This window comes from Serinus canaria, chromosome 2 (assembly GCF_022539315.1).
Source record: "Serinus canaria isolate serCan28SL12 chromosome 2, serCan2020, whole genome shotgun sequence".
Taxonomy (NCBI): Eukaryota; Metazoa; Chordata; class Aves; order Passeriformes; family Fringillidae; genus Serinus; species Serinus canaria.
This window is the reverse complement of record NC_066315.1, coordinates 101,489,403-101,507,239: the sequence shown is the minus strand read 5'-3', so window position 1 is coordinate 101,507,239 and position 17,837 is coordinate 101,489,403. Positions and strand designations below refer to the sequence as shown.

The window sequence follows — 17,837 nt, the reverse complement described above, 5'->3', positions numbered from 1 at the left end:
AAATGTTATGACTTTACAAACTTCTACCTGCCTAAGCTACACTCTCTCTTATCTATCCTATTATAAAAATTATGAAATGGATATTCTTCTACAATTAAGTTAATTATTTCTGGGCTTGAGCTAGCAGTAACCATCTCTGTACAGTATGTTCTGTTGCTCTTTGCTTCCTTCCTGACATTCAGATCCCAAAGCTCCCCCACTGTTTTACTTGGACACTTCAGCTTGGACCTTTTTCTCACTTCTATTTCAACAATTTTTGATTAAAGATTGCTACTCTCTAATGTTTTAAATACTTCTCAAAGATCTGGATGTGTTTTCTTTCTCCAGCTCCAACTATGGTTTAATCTCAAAGCCAGTAGTGGCCATGTAGAATTTCCTCAGCTATTATAAAAAAAATGTTGGGTTTTAGCAGCTGGAATCAAAGACAACTTTGGTTTTTATTACCACCAAATTTCAGAGTGATCAAGTGAATAAGGCAAGATGTTCTTGGGACAAAATGGATAATTACTGTTGCTTGCATAAACAAGTAGCAGTAAATAAAAAAAGGAAAAAGAATGCAGTCATATTACACATGGCAATATCTGATAGGGAGCAGTCACAGTTGTGAAAAGTGTATCTATCTCAGTGCCAAATGAATGATCAGGGATCAGTTCAAATGCCAGCACCCCCCAGCAGCAATAAGCAGGAAAGATAATAAGCCTCTACTGAAGATAGAACATTTTGTATGCAGCAACTTTTGCAGCTGTTTAGATTGGTTTAGATTGACCTTAGATGCCAAGCAGTTCTTTGTGGTTCCTTGGAGGAAGGGAAAGACAAGGTATTAAGTGGATGTGATCTGTTAAGGACACTACTGGAACCTCACCCTACCCCTCAAAAAAAAGCACAGAGAGGCTTTTTTGAATAAACACTGGAGGAGTTACAGTTAAACAGAAATAGCTCTTCAGTAACAAATGAAACCATTATAGCATCTACAGATACAGATATGTTAAATATTATGAAACAGATTATAATTTAATATGATGCAATCAATAAATCTTGGCACAGAGATAAGCATACATACTTTTCTTTTTGTAGCTTTTGACAAAGATCAGCAGTGAAAAGGTACAGAGCATCAGTAAAACTCTGGGTGAGAAGATAAAGCTACCTAAAGATAAGTGAATATTAGCTGCTCTGTATTTAAGAAAAAGCCTCAAATGGAAAAAGAAATTTTTGGCACATTTTCCCCTGACCTACAGAGATGATGTTATTTTTGAGTAGTTCTTCTGACCAAGGATTGCCTCTGGAATTTTGCTGAGGAGAAAAGTAGCTTTGATAAAACCAGAGAATTGGAATCATTGCCTGTCTTTTTTTAACAAAGCAAATCATACTTTCACTCACTAGCTGTACTTAGCTAAGAAAATGTGCCCCTGTCCCAGGAAGAAAATTACTTTTTCATTATATTTAAACAGCAGTGTTATTGAAAGATTTGTGAAGCTTGTCTGTCTGAGCTTTAAAACAAGATGGAGAGAGCGAGTGAAAATCACTCTCGTCTAACTACTCGATAGTGCAAAAAATAGCTTTGAGCTGTGAGAGTGATGTTATCTGCTACTGAACCAAAAGATCAGGTGACAGCTGTGTAGCCCACATTCTTGGCCATTTAATCAGCATTGTCACGGGTCAAAAAACGGCAGGGTGTTTGGGCCTTCCTCCAATATTTGAATATGAGTCTTTGCTTTTCTATTTCTGCTGTAACATGAGCAAGAGAGTGTTCCTGCTTTGTATCATTATAGGAAGGGTGACTTCATGCTACAGATTATGCAGGGTGGCCTTGATGTCTTAGAGAATTCGAGATATGTTTACTTGTTCTTGGGCCAGTAATACAGAATGAAAAGCACTGTGAATATCACTAGCATCTTAAAGGTAACAGCTAAATAGATAAACACGATCTATATATCTAATTGTTAAGTGTAGATGTATGCCTATCCAAAGGATTCTTCCTGACATAGGTCAAGCAGACCTTTTTCCACATTATGGTAAGTACTTGGACATCAGACCTTTCTAACCAGTAATACATTTCTTGTTCAGTTTGAAATTTTCAAAAATCAGTTGCCAGAAGTAGCTCAGAGATCTGGAATACGGGAAAAGGTTCTGCAAGAAAATGATTGGCGAAGAGAGGGCAGGTCTGCCAGTGAAGTTTCTGTAATAAACAGTGTAATTATTCATAGTTTATCATCAGGTTGTTTAATTTTCCCTCTGTGGGATGTATACAAATGTCATATTTAAAAAAAAAAACAAAATCTTTGCAAGGAAACTTGGTTATGTGCATTTCCTATTGATGTACATTAAAACCCAGATATTAGTTACAACCATTTCCAGATTTTCTTCTTATTCTACATGTCTTACTGTCTCATTCTTTGACTCCTTTCAGCAGGAATAATTTTACTTGTGATAACTGGGACCTCCTGAACTTCCTCAGCTGAAGTATATCAACATAGGGAACTGTAAACCGGTATTTCTTTGAGGTGATCCAGTTCAGGAACAGATGTAAGGTATCTAAAGTATCTGTTTGTCACTGAAAAACAATCAGCAAAGTACTTTTTTTTTTTCCCCATGCAGATTCTTCCAATCCCCTCCCCAGCCAGAGCTTAGACTTTAATGAACTTTCTTGAGTGCATTCTTAGAACCAAAGCACCAGTGAACCTGTGGGTTATGTCTAGTCTTTTCCTGATGCTCCAGTTCTTTTTGTACAGCTTCTGGATGGTTTTCATGCACGCTCCAGTACTGAACACAGTGCAACACAGCTCACCATTCCCGATCAGCCATGCATTACCTGTGGTTTCTATTGTTCTTGTTGGTTTAGCAATTCCCTGGAGCTCAACTGTTTCTTAGATTTGCTGTAATTAAAACAGACGGGTTGTGTCTTTGAAGGTCAAGCACTTTAGCCTCACTCCCAATGCGACTGTGACCAAACACTCTTACAATGCTCTTTGGTAATCCTCAGAACTGGGCAACTTTCTATCTCATCTTCTCTAAACTAACAACAGATAGCTGTGGATATAGGCATGGATTTTTCCAATTCCCCATAACAAAGGGTGGAGAGCTACTGTTAAAAGTCTGAACACCACACTTTGCCACACTGCACGGCTGATCAGAGATCCGATTTCATGTGCCTTTGGACATTCAGAACCGAGAGAGGTCATCATTAGCGTAATCATTGGTGTAATTGCTCATTTCTGGATATTTAGTGGCAGTCTACCAGAAGACAAATTTTAAAGTTTATTTCGTTGCAAGTTAAATTACTTATGACACTTCTTGTGGTTTTCTAAGTTTTGTGCTACAAAGGTAACACTCTCTAGACCAGACATGGTTTCTAATTTTTGGAAGCTATAACTGCAGCTTTTAAAGAAAATAGAAATTACCTCAATTATGTAACCTTGAAAAAAATCAAATTTAAAAAAAAAATAATTTTTATTGTAAAACATCCATAGATTACCAAGGCTTCGGGGAATAAAGGCAACGTCTTTTTTTTTGGGGGGGGGGGCTGGAGACGATTGAAGTTCTGGGCAAACAATAATCTAAGGGAACACTTGCTATTGCAAAGAAGCAGTCTGACGTCAGGAAACACAACAATTAATGCTATTCTGCCCCCTTGCGTTACCTTCGGAGGCAGCTGCCGTAGCCCCACACACCCCGAAGTTCGTGTCCCTTCGCGAAGAGTGCATCGAGTCCCAGTACCCAAAAAGTAACAGAGCGGCGTCCCGAAAAAAGCATGGCTGGGCGATCACTGGAAGCGATACAGCTGTGTGCCTAAGCCCGGATTTAATGTGTTTTATGTAGAAACAGTTCAGAATACGCACAAATCACTAAATATGCTGGAGCTCGCCCGGCCGTGCGGGGGATGGGTACAGTTTGGAGCTCAATGGAAAGCGGCAGCGAAGCGGGCTAACTACATGGAAGAGCAGCATGGAAATCTGTGCTGGAGAAAAATCAAAACCTAGAACCTGAGCTCAAGCTCTTAAAACCAGCAGTATCTAAATTCTTGCTTTTATCGTTTTAGTAACCCGCACGGAATGAACAAGAAATTAAATCTGGCCACAGCTGCACTTGAAAGGAAAACCTTTCTTTGAAAGGGAGAACCAACAAAAATATTTCCACCTCTAGAACTCCTAAAGTTTTAAAACTGTTTTAACACTAGCAAACACATCCTTGCAGTGCCACGGACACCAGGAGCCGGAGCCCCAGCTGGAGGACGGCTGTCATGCAGCTGTATTTCATACGTGACGCGGAGATAAATGCCAGAAGTCACACACTGCAAATGATGAGAGATAATTGCCATTTTAATGTGATTTTATTTCCATCACTCCCTCTCTAACCCTGCTAATTCCTGACGTTATCCTTCACCCACAGGACTAAGAGCTGCGCCCGTCTCTTGAACCGGGGGTCGGGCTGGGCGCTCTCCAGAGATCCCTTCCCGAAACGCTCCGGAGGGGCGAAGGGTGGCTCTTACCGAGGGCTAGGCAAGGAGATTAAGTTTTATGAGCAGCACGCCAATGCAAAGCAATTAATGTACACGACAGTGCCGCTCCTCGCCAGCCCGGAGAACCCATTTACATCTCAATTTCCTCTCGGTATCAGCCGCTCGCCGTGCGGGCAGGGCTCTCAGGCTTGCGGTTCCCTCGGAAGGCTGAGCGGTGGCCTCCAACTAGTTCTTCCGACAGGCTCCAGACCGCCTGTACAAACAAACCGAAGCGCTTATGGAAAGCCGGCGCTCTCCCCTCTCCTGCTCTTCCCCTTTCCCGTCCCGGTGCTCGGAGCAGCGCCAGAGCGGCGGGGCGGGGGCGAGACCGCTCCCGCGGGGCCCCGTCGCGGCGGGGCAGGGACCAGCGCCGGCCACAACTTCAGCGCCTGCGGCTCTGGCCGGGGCCGGCCCACGGCAAAGTTAGCGAGACGCCTGGCTCAGATATTTTTTTTTTTGGCTCCTTCTTCTCTTCCCCCCGCGCTGTCCGCGAACTTTCGACATCGTCCTGCCCGGCGCGGAACCACCACCTCCGCAGCCGAGTCGCGCTCGGGGCAGGGGGGCGGGAAAGAGACCCAAGCGCTTCGCCCCCGCAGGCAGCAGCCACCCCCGAGCTGCTGTCGGCGGCGGGGCCCGGCCGCCTCGCCCTCTAGCGGGAGAGAGCGGCGGCGCCGGCGGCTGGGCGTGACTTTTCCCCGCTCCCTTCAGCCCGCCCGCCCGCCGGGGGGGACCGCGAGTCAGTCAGGGAGCCGAGCTGAGCGGGGACTAGCGGCGGCGCCGGCCGAGGAGGCTCCGCGATTAAGGGTGCCCCCCCCGGGCACCGGGGGAGGCGAGCGGCGCCCGCACGGCCCCGGGGCAGCGGCGCGGCTGGAGGAAGGCAGACGGGTGGGCGGCCGTCGGGCACTTCGCACCCTCTTCCCTGCTCTTAAGAGCGGAGAGAGGGCGGGGAGGGAAGAACAGCCCGCGGGGCACCAAGTGCGGGAGTACCGCTGCCCCCTCCTCGCTTTCCCCACTGGACTGGAGGGGGGCGAGAGGGGCGCCTCCTACTTTGGCAAACACTTTGGCACTTTGCTGGATTCGGAGCAAGGAGGGCTGGAAATATGGGGAAAGTTGGAACTTGCCTGGTTACTTTGGCCGGACTTTTGCTGGCAGCGGGAGCGCAGACGTTCACAGGTAAGGAGTCGGCTCGCCAGCCCGGGGCCGGGCAGCCTTCCCGGGGGCCAGGCGGCGGAGGGGCAGGGGGGAGCGCGGGCACTTCGGAGGCGGTGGGGGTTTGGTTTAGGTTTTTTTTTTTGTTTGTTTTTTTCTGTATATTTTTCTTTTTTTTTCTTCTTCTTTTTTTTTCGCATCCCCATCCCCCTGACGGGTCTGACACTTCGGAACCGCTGCGTTGATGGGGTGGAAAAGTGTCCCGAGGAGCAGCGGTGCCGAGATGCCGCTCTTCTAGCGCCCCTGAGCCCCTGACATGGAAGGTCGAGAGGCTGGTGGGGCTCGGGCAGCCCTACGGCAGGGCTGGAGGGACGGGCGGGACTCGGGCTCGCTCCGGCGTTTTTCCGGCTGACTTCCCGAAAGTTTCCCGCTGCCCCGGCACGGGAGGCGGAGGGGCGAGGTGAGCCGGTCCCCGGCGCTCCGCCCGCCGCCGCGACGGGGGAAGGAGAGCTTGCGGTGCTCCCCGGAGGGGCCGGCGGGGCCCCGCGGCTCTGCCCGCCCGCCGCTGCCTTGGCACTGGCCCCCGCCGCTCCCCGCCCTCGGCGCTGGCCGGAGGTGCGGCTGTGAGACGCCTGTAGAGCCCGGGGAAAGCCCCGGGCCCGCGCTCTCTGCAGCCCCCAGAGCGTCCCCTGAGAGCGCAGGGCAGGAACTGCCCGCGTCTGATGGGTGCCGGCATTCACAGCCAAGAGAAGCCCCGCCAAGTGCCCCATCAGCGGCTGCGTTCCTCTGTTCCCCGAAGCCCCAGACCTGCAGATGGTTATTTCGGTCTCGAGTCCCCTGCCTGCACCCCTGTCTTATTTATATGTTGGAGAAACCCGTAATTTTAGACAGAAATTTGGATTGTGAAATAGTTCTATGTGCTCCACTGCAAAGAGTAACTTCAGAATTCTTTTTGGTGTGTTTTGTTCCTAACATGAAGTTAGTGCAACTGAAAGCACGTTAAATTGAAGACATCTGGTCCTCAGTTCGTGCGAAGTGTGCTTTGATCTGGTGGGAAGCAATCCTTCTGACTCCTTGTTGCTCAGGCTGCAGAATAGTTTATATTTTGCACATTACGTGTTGCATCTATGGAGCACTGTAGCTAAACCAAGTTTTATGGCTGGGAGTTGGTGGTCTGGTGTAGAACTTCTTAAAAAAAAAATTAAATTTATTGTTTTATGTTTGGTTCCAGGGACCTCTTGCATACGTAGCGGTATTTCCCGTAGCTTCTTGAGAGCATTTTTACTGTAGATGAGACAGAAGACCTCAGAGTAGAAAAACGTTATGTTCCAAGGTGATATGATGAAATGTTTCCCAATGTTGAAATATTTCCCAAATTCCTGTCAGAAGGAGGGCGTGCTCTGCAGCGAATTATGAAACTGGACTCAGTTATATTCGCTCTACAGCTCATTAATGTTGGAAGTCTAGTGTCCAGACTTCAATGGGAGCACTTGGTTTATTAAGATAAATCTGTAACTCATTGCTGACCTGTGTGAACTGTCTAACTTTTTGTTTAAAGTTAAGCTGGGGCAACTCTTCTTCTGGAAATTAAGTGGCTTGTGCATGCGATGTGCTGATGCTGTACTGGGATCAGCGCTTAAGTGCTCTTTGTGTTGCTGAAGAACAATCCCACATTACTGTTTGGCTTGTATCCGTTGTATTCATTTACCTGACATGCTGTGGAGAGAGCAGTGCCATAAACCACGAACAATTAATCAATGACTTGTGCACAGTTATTCCAAGGGTGCAATTCCACACCATCTGAAGTACTCAGTAACAGAGGTTTCTATTTACACATTTCAGTGAGATGGCAAGGGTTGCAGAATCTGCCCAGTTTTCTCCCCATGTATATATATGTATGTTAAGTATTGAAGGTAAAGATTATTTGTGAAGATGCATGAACAGAATTTTTTCTTTTTAGCGTCAATTCTCGGCACTTGGAACGAAATTGATGAAATTTTCATTTTTGTGCTTTACCATATGAAGCTTGTGTCTGGGTATAATTTTTGCTTGGGGGAAAAATAATTCTCTTTCTTTTGTTAAAACCTTGATGCATCAGTGTCATAGAAATTAAATGACAGAAAAATCCATCCTTGAGTTGGGTAGTTATCTTTTGTAACTGCTGTCCCTTATTGCAGAAGGGAGTTATATGACTAACCTATGAAAAGTTTAAAAACAAACAAAGGAAAAAGAAACAAAACCAACTCCACACATGTTCTAAGCAAAGAATAGCAGCATGTGAATTGAGTGTCTGTGACATTTATAGTTCCATTTTTATTTTGTACCCCTTTCTAAACTGACTGATTTGTTTCACAAAGATTGGTTCTAATGTTGTCTTCAGCAATTGTCTTATTTGAATTTCTTATTTAGAAAATAATCTTACTGAAAGATCAGATCTTGGCTTTTTAAGGCCTGGGAGCTTTCAAGTAATCTTTTGAAAGCAGCTTAACAGTTAATAACAATGAGATTTTCTCTGAGTCCTTAACTAAAGATTTTAAAATTCTGTATTCATCAGTTCAAGAAGTAAATGATCTTAAGAATTTGAATTTAAGAGATGTTACTGAAAGCATTGTCTTAAATGGACAGTACTACTTATTCTAAGTTTTTAAAAGTAGCTAGAGTCTTTCTGCAAGATTAGTTTTGGGGTTGGGTTTTTTTACTATTTTTTAGTTTCTTTCTGAGAAACTATAGCACACCTAATTTACCTGGTTTTGTTTATAATCTTAACAAAATGTTATTGAGTCGGTCTCATGTGAAGACTGAATGTTGATATTACTAAAGTTCCTGAAAAGTGGTGTTCAGTCATAGAAAATGCCACTTGACTTCACCATCTTCCTTCGTCCACCTGCTTGGGTAGATTATTCAGGCTAGAGACAGCAATTCACTCCTGTAAGGGATTTAGGTCAAACATAGAGATCTGGGAAGTTAAAAGAGACATTGTAAACTTAAATATTTGATCTCCTTAAAATTAAGAGTCTGGATGGGATGAGTTCTGTCAAATACAAAAATGGGGAGCTGAAATTGAAAGCGAGGAAATGTGTAACAGAACTTGGAAACTGTGTTTTTATGGAGGCATTTGTATTCAGGTAGATGTAAATGTGCAGACGGCCTGAATTCTGAAATTGGTGTTTCTTGGTTACAGCCTGACTCTTACGGAGGGAGGGCTATTATTAGTCTGTTATATTCTCTTTTGCTGTGAAAAGCACGGAGGTTATATATCAATGCTCTTTTTAATGCACTGGTTTAAAAAGTTTTAGTTTTTCTCTGAGAAGGAATGAGTCCTGTTGCAGTGAGAGGGATGGACAGACTGATTAAAAATACTTGTGGGAGTCCCTTTGTAATGAACCAGGACTAGTGGCAATTATGAAGAGAAGAAAGGGATGAAAAGTATTTTTCCTAGTGGGTAGTACAGGTTTTACATAAAGAATAGTAATTCTCAAGCTATTTAATGGTTAAAAATACAAAACCTTGCATTCAGAATAGATTTTGTGCTTAGACTCATCTACTCATTTTTGGGTGAAAGAAAGAACACATTTTCCAGAAAAGTGATGTAAGGAAGAAGTTTGACATGTTGAAGTTGAAACTTACTGTGATCATGTTGATGTTTGGTGACTGCAGAGAAAAGAAAGAATATAGGTTAAGTCTTCATAGGCCCTATCCTACCTGAAATGAAGCTCCTGGCAATGCCTAGAAAATAAGAAGTTTCTGATATAATTAGCTGTGTTTAAAGAGATTTCTCAGAGTATTCAGGATCTCTGTTTGAAAGTCTGTATTAGCTAGTCTGTATTAGCTATTCTGATCACTTTAGCAACAAAGAACTCCTAGTGTAATATATCTCACTTTAGCAAATTCTGCTTTTGTTTGCATTGTTTATTCCACCTGCTTTTCTTTCTCTCCTCACATCCATCAAGTCTGTATTGCTGCATCTTCTAAGGGAAGTAACAAATGCCAGTGCAGATGCAGCTTTGTGAGTGGCTGATGCAGCTTGTCAGCTCAGCTACAAAACTATTCCAGCTGCAGGTCATAGCATGGACTTCCCTCACTAAACAGTGAGAGCTGTGGGGGAAGATTCTCAAACCAGACTTCCCGCTGCTCAGAGATTTTTGCTGCTGCTGTTACAGCTGTTAGGTGTATAGGTGAATTACTTGATTTCTGTTTTACATCTAAGATGATTCATATTTAAAATACTCTAGGAAATTGTTGGAAGCATTTTGAAAAACCTGCCTCTAAATGTGATGTTGTTTTTTAGTTTGGGTTTTTTTTTTTAACTTTTTGCAGTTTTAACAAATGAAGTAAACTTTGCATTCCTATGTGAACTGGGATGTGGTTTAGAATGCTTCAGGTAAAAATGAGTCAGGGCTTTGGAAGTGATACAGTTCATCAAAAAAGAAATTGTGTGGTGGGTATGTTTGTTTTTTAAAATTTATTTTATTTAGCTGTTTTGGTTTCAAGAGATAGTAATGAAACATCATCACAAATTAAAAATAAATCTTAAAAAATACTGCAAGGATGTAATAACACTGGGTGAAAAAAGTGCTATGGTGTTCATTTTGTCTCATTATTTAGCAGTTTTCAGAATTCATGAGGAAAACAAATCACAGTGTCCTGAAACAATAAAAGCGCATATAATATATGAAATAATGATATCTTCAGTGCTCACAGAAGTTGCTAGATTGGCAGCTAGAGAGACCTGATCCCCAGGCAAATCACAGAACATGTTAGGGTAGAGTGAGCAAGCTTCTGAACTCCACCTCGCTAATGTCACTTAACTCTGACCTGGAGATGTAGGGATGGTTCATTTCTCCTGAGCGCTCACCCACACCATGCCACGGTCAGTGAGAATGTCAGCCAGGCGAGCTGCTGGTGGCCAGGCCAGTTCTGCACATTCCAGCTGACACAACCCCTTGAGTGTGCATCGCTGGATTCAGCTGGGGGGGAGATAATAAGTGTAGACTTGATGGAACAAAGTCCAGTGATGTTGCGGGGTCAGGATCTGTGAACTGATCCTGTATTTCACGTGTTGCAACTTTATGCCAAAGGAAAGGCTTTTTCAGAGGGATATCTCTAGTGTTTAAAGCTTGTTAGTATCACTGTCAAACTCTTATTTCTGTGCTATGTCACTAAATTCTGAAGATGTTTCCCCAGGAAATGACATGCAATTATGAACCTTTCAGCTCAAAATTATGACTCCTGTGGAAAGAATATTAGTTTTGTTAATTTTCCCAGGAACAAAGTGTTAATGTGTGAATGCAGATGAATTACCTGCTCATTTTTTGTAAGAAAAATTGAGAATCATCTCCTGATTTCATTTAATTTCATTTGATTTTGTTGATAGCTTCCAGTTCTCTTATTTCTGATGTGTAATGTTATATGTTAAAACATGATTTGGAGACACTGAAACCAATTTGGAACATATGGTCATTAATTAGAAACAAAAAAAAAAGTAGCAATAAATTTTCCTGTGCCAGTCTGTTCACCCAAATGTATTCAGATACTTCTTTCTGAATCATTTTGTCATGTCTTCCAGAGTTTTGCCTGCTGTGATCTGCTGCTGATCACTAGGTGTAGCTGCATCTCTAAATCCATTTTTCTAAGCATAGGAAGAGAAAAGGCTGTAAGCTAGGCATTGTGAGAATGTAGGTGTATTTGGAGGTGGGGAGGTGTGAAAACAGATGATGCATTTTTGTGACCTAGAGAATTTTAATCCATTGGCGGCTTGTTTGCATCAGTTTGATTACAATACAAATGAACTTTTAATTACATGTAAAATAACTGATTTCAGTATTAGTGTTAGTATTCAACAGAAAGACGAATGGATGCTCTAATATGACAAAAATACATGATAGAATGCATGAAACTACAGAGAAATTGTCACTACTTTCCTGGTGTTCTAAATGCAAGAACTGTTGCTGCAGAGATCTGATAATCTTTAAGAATCAATTAAGATGGTAAAGATATAACCTTAAGTTTTTAGGGAGTACCTGTCTCCTCACAACCTATTAAGAACCTTTCTGATCCATTTAGGATAATTATCTATGGAGATGATGTTGCTGTCTGTGGAATTCTGTTTCCTTTTGGCATAACAACCATTTGTGTTGTTTTCAAGCCATGTGGCTTCCATTAATGCTGTGAGGAGATGCAGAGGGTAAGGTGCCACATATGCTTTAAAAATGAAGCAGACATTTTTGTGCCCAGATTTCTGAGAGTAATAACTGTAAAAATTAAGGTGTATTTATGCCTCTGATGCATACCCATGCTCAATATCTTCAGAGAATACCAAAGAAGTGTCTCAGCCAGAAGTGTCTGACTCAACAGTGACCCTTTGCCACGTAAGGAGCAATGGTAGGAGGGAAAAAAAAAAAGTAATAAACACAGTTGTTCAGACAAAACCATGGCAGTATTAGCAGGAAGGAGTTCTGAAAACAGGTTAGACTTCGTGTGTCCTGGGGGGGAAAGGTGGGAAAGAAGGTATAGCATTTGCTGGAAGCATGGAAGAGATGCATGTCACTAGAAGAGATGATGTAAAAAAAATACTCTGAAGCCTAAAAGGCAGCTGAATTACTTGTGGAAAACAGGAGTGAATTTATAATTATTCATGTTTTCTTATTATTATCTTAGTTTTCAACACATTTGTTTTTAATAATGTATTCAATGCTCAGATATGTCTTCTGACAGCTTTACATAGCATAGTTGATTATCTTTACACATATGATTAAATGTAATGATGTTAATGAATCTTTAATTTTTTTCTGTGAAATGGTGTAAACCCAGCATTTCACTTATGACTGTTTGTTTTTCTCCTCCCCACCCCCAGTGTGTAATCTACCCTGATTTAGAAAAAGAATTTTTTATTAGAGTGGGATTTTTTGTGGGGTAGATTAGCTTTTTTATTGCTCTCCCCCCCGGTTTTTTGTCTTTTTAATCTTCTTCACTGTTAAGCTATTATAAATATCTCTTACAGCATTTTTTTGTTAATCATTAGAAATGTGTTTTTGCTCTGGAATAGCTAACAGCTAATTACCTCTTTTATCACTTCAGTTCTTCATTTTCTTGGAGAATGAAATAGAGCATCACACTCCTGTTTTAGAGCAGATTTTTTTTCCATCACACATAAATTTGGAGGATTTTTTGCTTGTTTGTTGTTTTGTTGCTTGGGTTTTTTGTTTAAGGCACGGTTATTTTGGGGAAGTTTTCAGAAAGCTTATGGTTTATTATCTTGAATCCTGTCACAGCTTTTATCCTAAACTCTAAAATAAAGTCTGGTTCAGCCTATTAATAAATAATGTAGTGGATAGAATACTTTTGTCAGTGGACCTTTGTTTTAATTCTGTAGCACATAAATTTAGGCTCATTAGGTGAAAGAACTGTTTATTTGTGCTGATAAGATTCTAACATAAGATTGAGGAGGATATTACAGGAGTTTCTGTGTACTTTCAGGTGGATAAATAGTGGATCAGTAACCTAATACTAAAGGTTTGCTTGATGGATTGTTACAGATAAATTGAATGGCTATTCAAGTTTTTTTTTCTGGTGAATATACATTAGACTGAGTAAATAACTTCCACCCCTGATATGTGCAGTTACATACTTGTATATATGTCTGTAATCTTTGTACTAGTTTGTATGCCCCTGTCTTAAAGTTGATGAGTTACTGCCCATTAGCAGACCTTCGCATTTTTCATGGTGTACTTGATGCAGAGGTAGTGGCAGGAAGGGGCTGTATTTTTCTTTCCCTCTATGGCCAAATACCTATTTTGGCAGCTGGTGCTTTTTGCATGCTTTGTCATGCTGCTATGACTGATGCAGTTGTTTATGACCAAAAAATGGTCAGCTATATGCACATCTTAAAGTTTTGGTTACCAAACCTACAGTAGATTTTGAGGGTAGAATTTCTGAGCGTAGAGTTTCTCATAGTTTCTAACAAAAAGAGTGTTTCCAGGTTAAATCTCAAGGAGAGGTGAAGGTTTCCTAAAGGGGTTCACATTGTCCTCTACCTACATAGAAACTTCTGTTTGTCTCACTTCTGCTTTTTTTACCTTCATGGCTTTTTACTGTGCTAGCAAACAGTCCAGTGAACAGTTGAAAACAAACATGAAAGTCAATTGCCATAGCAGACATAACTGTTTCCCCTGTAGCTGCTTACTTTGGTACAGTTGCTTATTCTTCTTACATGATTTCGATATGTTTTGTTTGAAAACTTTCATTTTTGCTGCTTCCATCTTCCACCCTTCTCATTCACTCTGAGAAGTCCAATGTTTCCTAACAAATGTACAGCCTACTCAGAGTGTGCTCAAAGGTGTGGCAGAAACTTGAAAGGAAATATTTTTGTTTCAGGGTGTTTGACACTGTTTGCATACCTGTTGGGACTATATGTAGCATATTGTAATTGCTGTGATGCTTCTGTCAGTGAGTGTAATTCAGGAACAAGAGTGTTCTGATGATTAATTTGGAAGTTCAAAGTTTTTCTATAGTGTAATACTTCTTTTTCCTTAACTATTTTAGGATATGTCATAAAATCTTAACCAAGGAACTCCTTTTCCCCCGTGGAGCTTTCTGAGCCCAGAGACTTTTCTGGTTCTGTGTTAGGATGACATTGCCTAACGTGAACCACACCCTTGGAGGACAGTGTGAAGAAGACGTGTGTGTGTGTGTGTGTGTGTGTGTGTGTGTGTGTGTGTGTGTGTGTGTGTCTATATATATATTTATATACATTTTTTAAAGTTCTTGTTTTAACAGTTGCTTGGTGATTAGAATTCCCACATAGGTGTGGGAGATCCAGATTTAACTCTGTGCTCTGGCATTTGGCTGTGACATGGATGAGGATCTTCATAGCCAGACTAGTTGGAATTTCTTTTTTTTTTTCTTTCCACATGGTTGAGAAGTCTGCTGGATTTCCATTTACAAAACATTAAAAGAAAGGAAGGTGATAACTCAGAACCCCAAAACAATTTAGAGAAAGTTTACAGCAGCCGCTTGTCATCACCTCTAGCTTCAGTTTTCCCTGGAAACTCAAAAACATGGTTAAATACTGTCACATGTTTAGGAGATAGAGGCAGTTAAGGGCATTTCCAGGAACCATAGTTCTCAGTGGGGTAGTTTTCCTGTTAATGATTGAAAATAGCTGTAGCCTTTTTCCTTTAATGTTACCTTTTCTGAATTCTGCAGAGTAGATGAAGATTATTTTACAAAGCACCGCATGCAACACTTTAATATAAGCACTTTACATAACACATCACTTAAGCTTTTTCTTTTTAACTTCTGCAGAGACAGCTTGATACTGAAGTAATTTCTCAGTTATGAAAGATAAATTGTTGTCCCAGTAATAACTGTGAGGCGCTGTGCAGCTGATGCCCTTTTTGCCGTGTCTGAGAGATGTCATCTTGACTCTGTCCCAGCTCCTAGCTCAGGGGAAAACCTTTGCTAACAACTTTCTAAATGGGAAGGAAACCTTTTGGGGTTAGGCCTGTGAGCATCACAGACCTTGTGTTGGCAAACCAACAAAACCAAAAGACAACTAAAGTTAACATCTGTTTAAAACTTTAAAGGGTGAAAATGTGAAATGGAAGCCTGAATGTTCCCATTACAATAGTACCTGCTGTTTATGGCAACAGAAAAGCACATGGATTGAAGAGCACATATAATTTCATGAGGTGTGTTTTGTTTATTTTTACTTCAAGAATTGTTGTTAGAATTGCCTCTATAAATCTAGGCTAGTAAGGGATTTATGTGAATTGGCGTAGGACTTTCATTTGTGGATTTGGAAAACACTGGGGTTTGTTTTTTTTTATTTAGGAGTGTTTGAGACAAGCACACACTTGTCTCAAACACTCCTAAATAAATAAAAATTGAAATTGAAATTGCATTGGGCCCAGGAGCCCAAGACAAGTTGAAATACACTCTTGACAAGTAAAACCCCTGACTTCTGCAGCAGCAGTGCACCACCAGCAGATATGGATGGGGGTTTTTAACTGAGTCTTGCAGAGGTTTCAGAGCTGGATCCTTACATGTACAGTTGCTCTTTGGAAAGTTTGTCCATGAGAATCTGGTACTTCTTTGCAATCCTGAATTTTGGGCACTTAAATGTTTTAACCTTGTTAAAAACTTTCTGTGGCCACAGAAAGGTGTAAACATAAAAAGCCTTGAAGTGTTACTGAAATTTTAGCCCAGTATATAGCACAAGGTTATCCATGTATGGAAATAACCCCTTTAAAATCATTTTCCTCAGCTACTTCTGTTTTCAATCTTAGACAAACATACTGTAGTGCCTGTGGGTTGATTCAGTGGCAGATCATTGCTGACTGTGAACTTCAGCCTTATTCACCTGTACCTTCCTCTGTCATGCAGTGGAATTGGAGTGTTGAGGAGCAGATATTAATTCTGACTTGGAGTAGGGGTGAAGCATATGTTCAGACTGAGAATTTCAGATAAAGACTGTCTGGGCTTTATCTAGCTGAATGGCCAAGGTCAACTCAAGGGGAATTAGGGAATGTAAACAGTGCATGCATTTTCTGTTGCATTTGAAATTTTTTTCTCTGATTCCTTAGAGAAACAGATGCTGCCTTTGGAGGTCTAAATTTTTATTTGGAAGGTATCTGTATTGACTTGATGAATGGAAGTGGAAAGCAGCAGCTGTGGGGTCATTCTGACATCAGTCAGAAACTACTTCAGAGGTTTTGGTTATATGCAGTAGGTTGTAGTTTACACTGCAACATGGAAACCTGCATTTTTAAAGTTACTGCTTGCCTGTCGTTTCTGTTGGCCCAAAGCAAAAAATGGAACCAGTTTCTGATGTGTAGCCCCAACCCCAAGACAGCAATGCTTACTGTCCATATTTTTGAATTACATTTAATTTCAAAATGAACATAAACTTGTGTTTTCGTGAACTGGTCCACAGTAAATCTCTTTCAGTCAAGCACTATCTGACATCCCTGTTTGCTTCAAATCAGTGCACATAGTGCATGGATCACAGCTTTTCAAACAACTGTTTGGGAACCACTCACTGGCTGTGGGTGAGAAATCTCACTTTTCCAGAACTCAGTCTGTTGAAGTCTTCACAAACTGCACTATGTCACACTAGATTTGTAGCCGTGAAAAATTAATTCTTGCTTGTATGCCAGGATTAAAAAATGTGTATTTCTAGACCTTTGGGAGGAGGACTTCAAAAAAAGGGATCTGTATGCTTGAAACTGGCTTTGAGCAAATACGTGACATTAACAAGCCACCCAATTCCCATGATTTCAGTGCTTTGACTTTGCCCAGGAGTCTAGCAATAAAAGAAAGAATTGGCCAATTATAGCAATCTTCCAGAGCTGTGTACTGTGGAATTTTGTGCAGAGGAAGAGGGAGGGTTCTTACCTGCTCTCAGTTCTAAAATTGTGCTTTAGCACAATGTATTTCACAGCCAACATAATACATATTTAACAAACCTGTTAACCACCAGGCCACCTCTAAGAATACATTGCTTACCTGCCACCTCCTGAGCTCCCTCCACTGCCTTTTCTTTGTTCATGTCAGCTCCTCATCACTATGTTCCACAAATAGAATCACAGAATGGCTTGGGTTGGACGGGGCCATGAAGATTATGTAGTTCAGAACTCTTTTCACAGGTAGGGACACATCCCACTAGGCAGGGTTGCTCAAATCCTGTCCAGCCTGGCCTTCAACACTGCCAGGCTGGGGCATCTGCAAATTCTTCGAGCAGCCTGTTCCAGTGCCTCACCAGTCACGCAGGAAAGAATTTTTTCCTAATATTTCATCTAAATCTACTCTCAGTTGGAAGCCATATCCCCTTGTCCTACCACTCCACTTCCCTCTGTGGCATCCTTGTAGGCCCTATTCATATGCTGGAAAGCTGCTATGATGTCTCTGTGCAGCTTCTCCTCAAATGATTTGTGCCATGCTCTAGGCAGCAGTGCCTGGGCTGGGGAGAGAGCTGAGCCTGCAGCTTGGCAGCTCTGATGTGGATTTTCTGTGCTGCTGTGGGGCACTTCTGCCCTTCCAGTCTGGAGAGGTATGTGCATGTTTTCAGAATGCTGCAGAGCCTCTGGGAGGCTGTGGTGGAAGCTTGGGGATACAATTCCTGCCTGCCTGAGTATCATTCATAGCAAGTAAGGGGGTTTGCCTTTTTTATTTCTCCTTGAGACAGATAAGACCA

General features: G+C 41.8%; 1 protein-coding gene across 6 annotated transcripts in view; it reads left to right on the top strand.

Moving 5' to 3' along the window:
- The first annotated feature begins 5,328 nt into the window (after positions 1-5,328).
- Positions 5,329-17,837, top strand: part of PTPRM (protein tyrosine phosphatase receptor type M) — a 443,671-nt gene continuing 431,162 nt past the window's right edge. For 3 of the 6 annotated variants that reach the window (XM_018908949.3, XM_018908937.3, XM_050971532.1), the window contains exon 1: positions 5,333-5,668. In XM_018908949.3, the coding sequence (XP_018764494.1) occupies positions 5,596-5,668 (73 nt within the window). In that variant the 5' untranslated portion in view covers positions 5,333-5,595. Of the gene's footprint in view, positions 5,669-17,837 lie in introns of all 6 variants that reach the window. The other 3 variants (XM_050971533.1, XM_050971531.1, XM_050971530.1) reach the window with 2 other exon arrangements.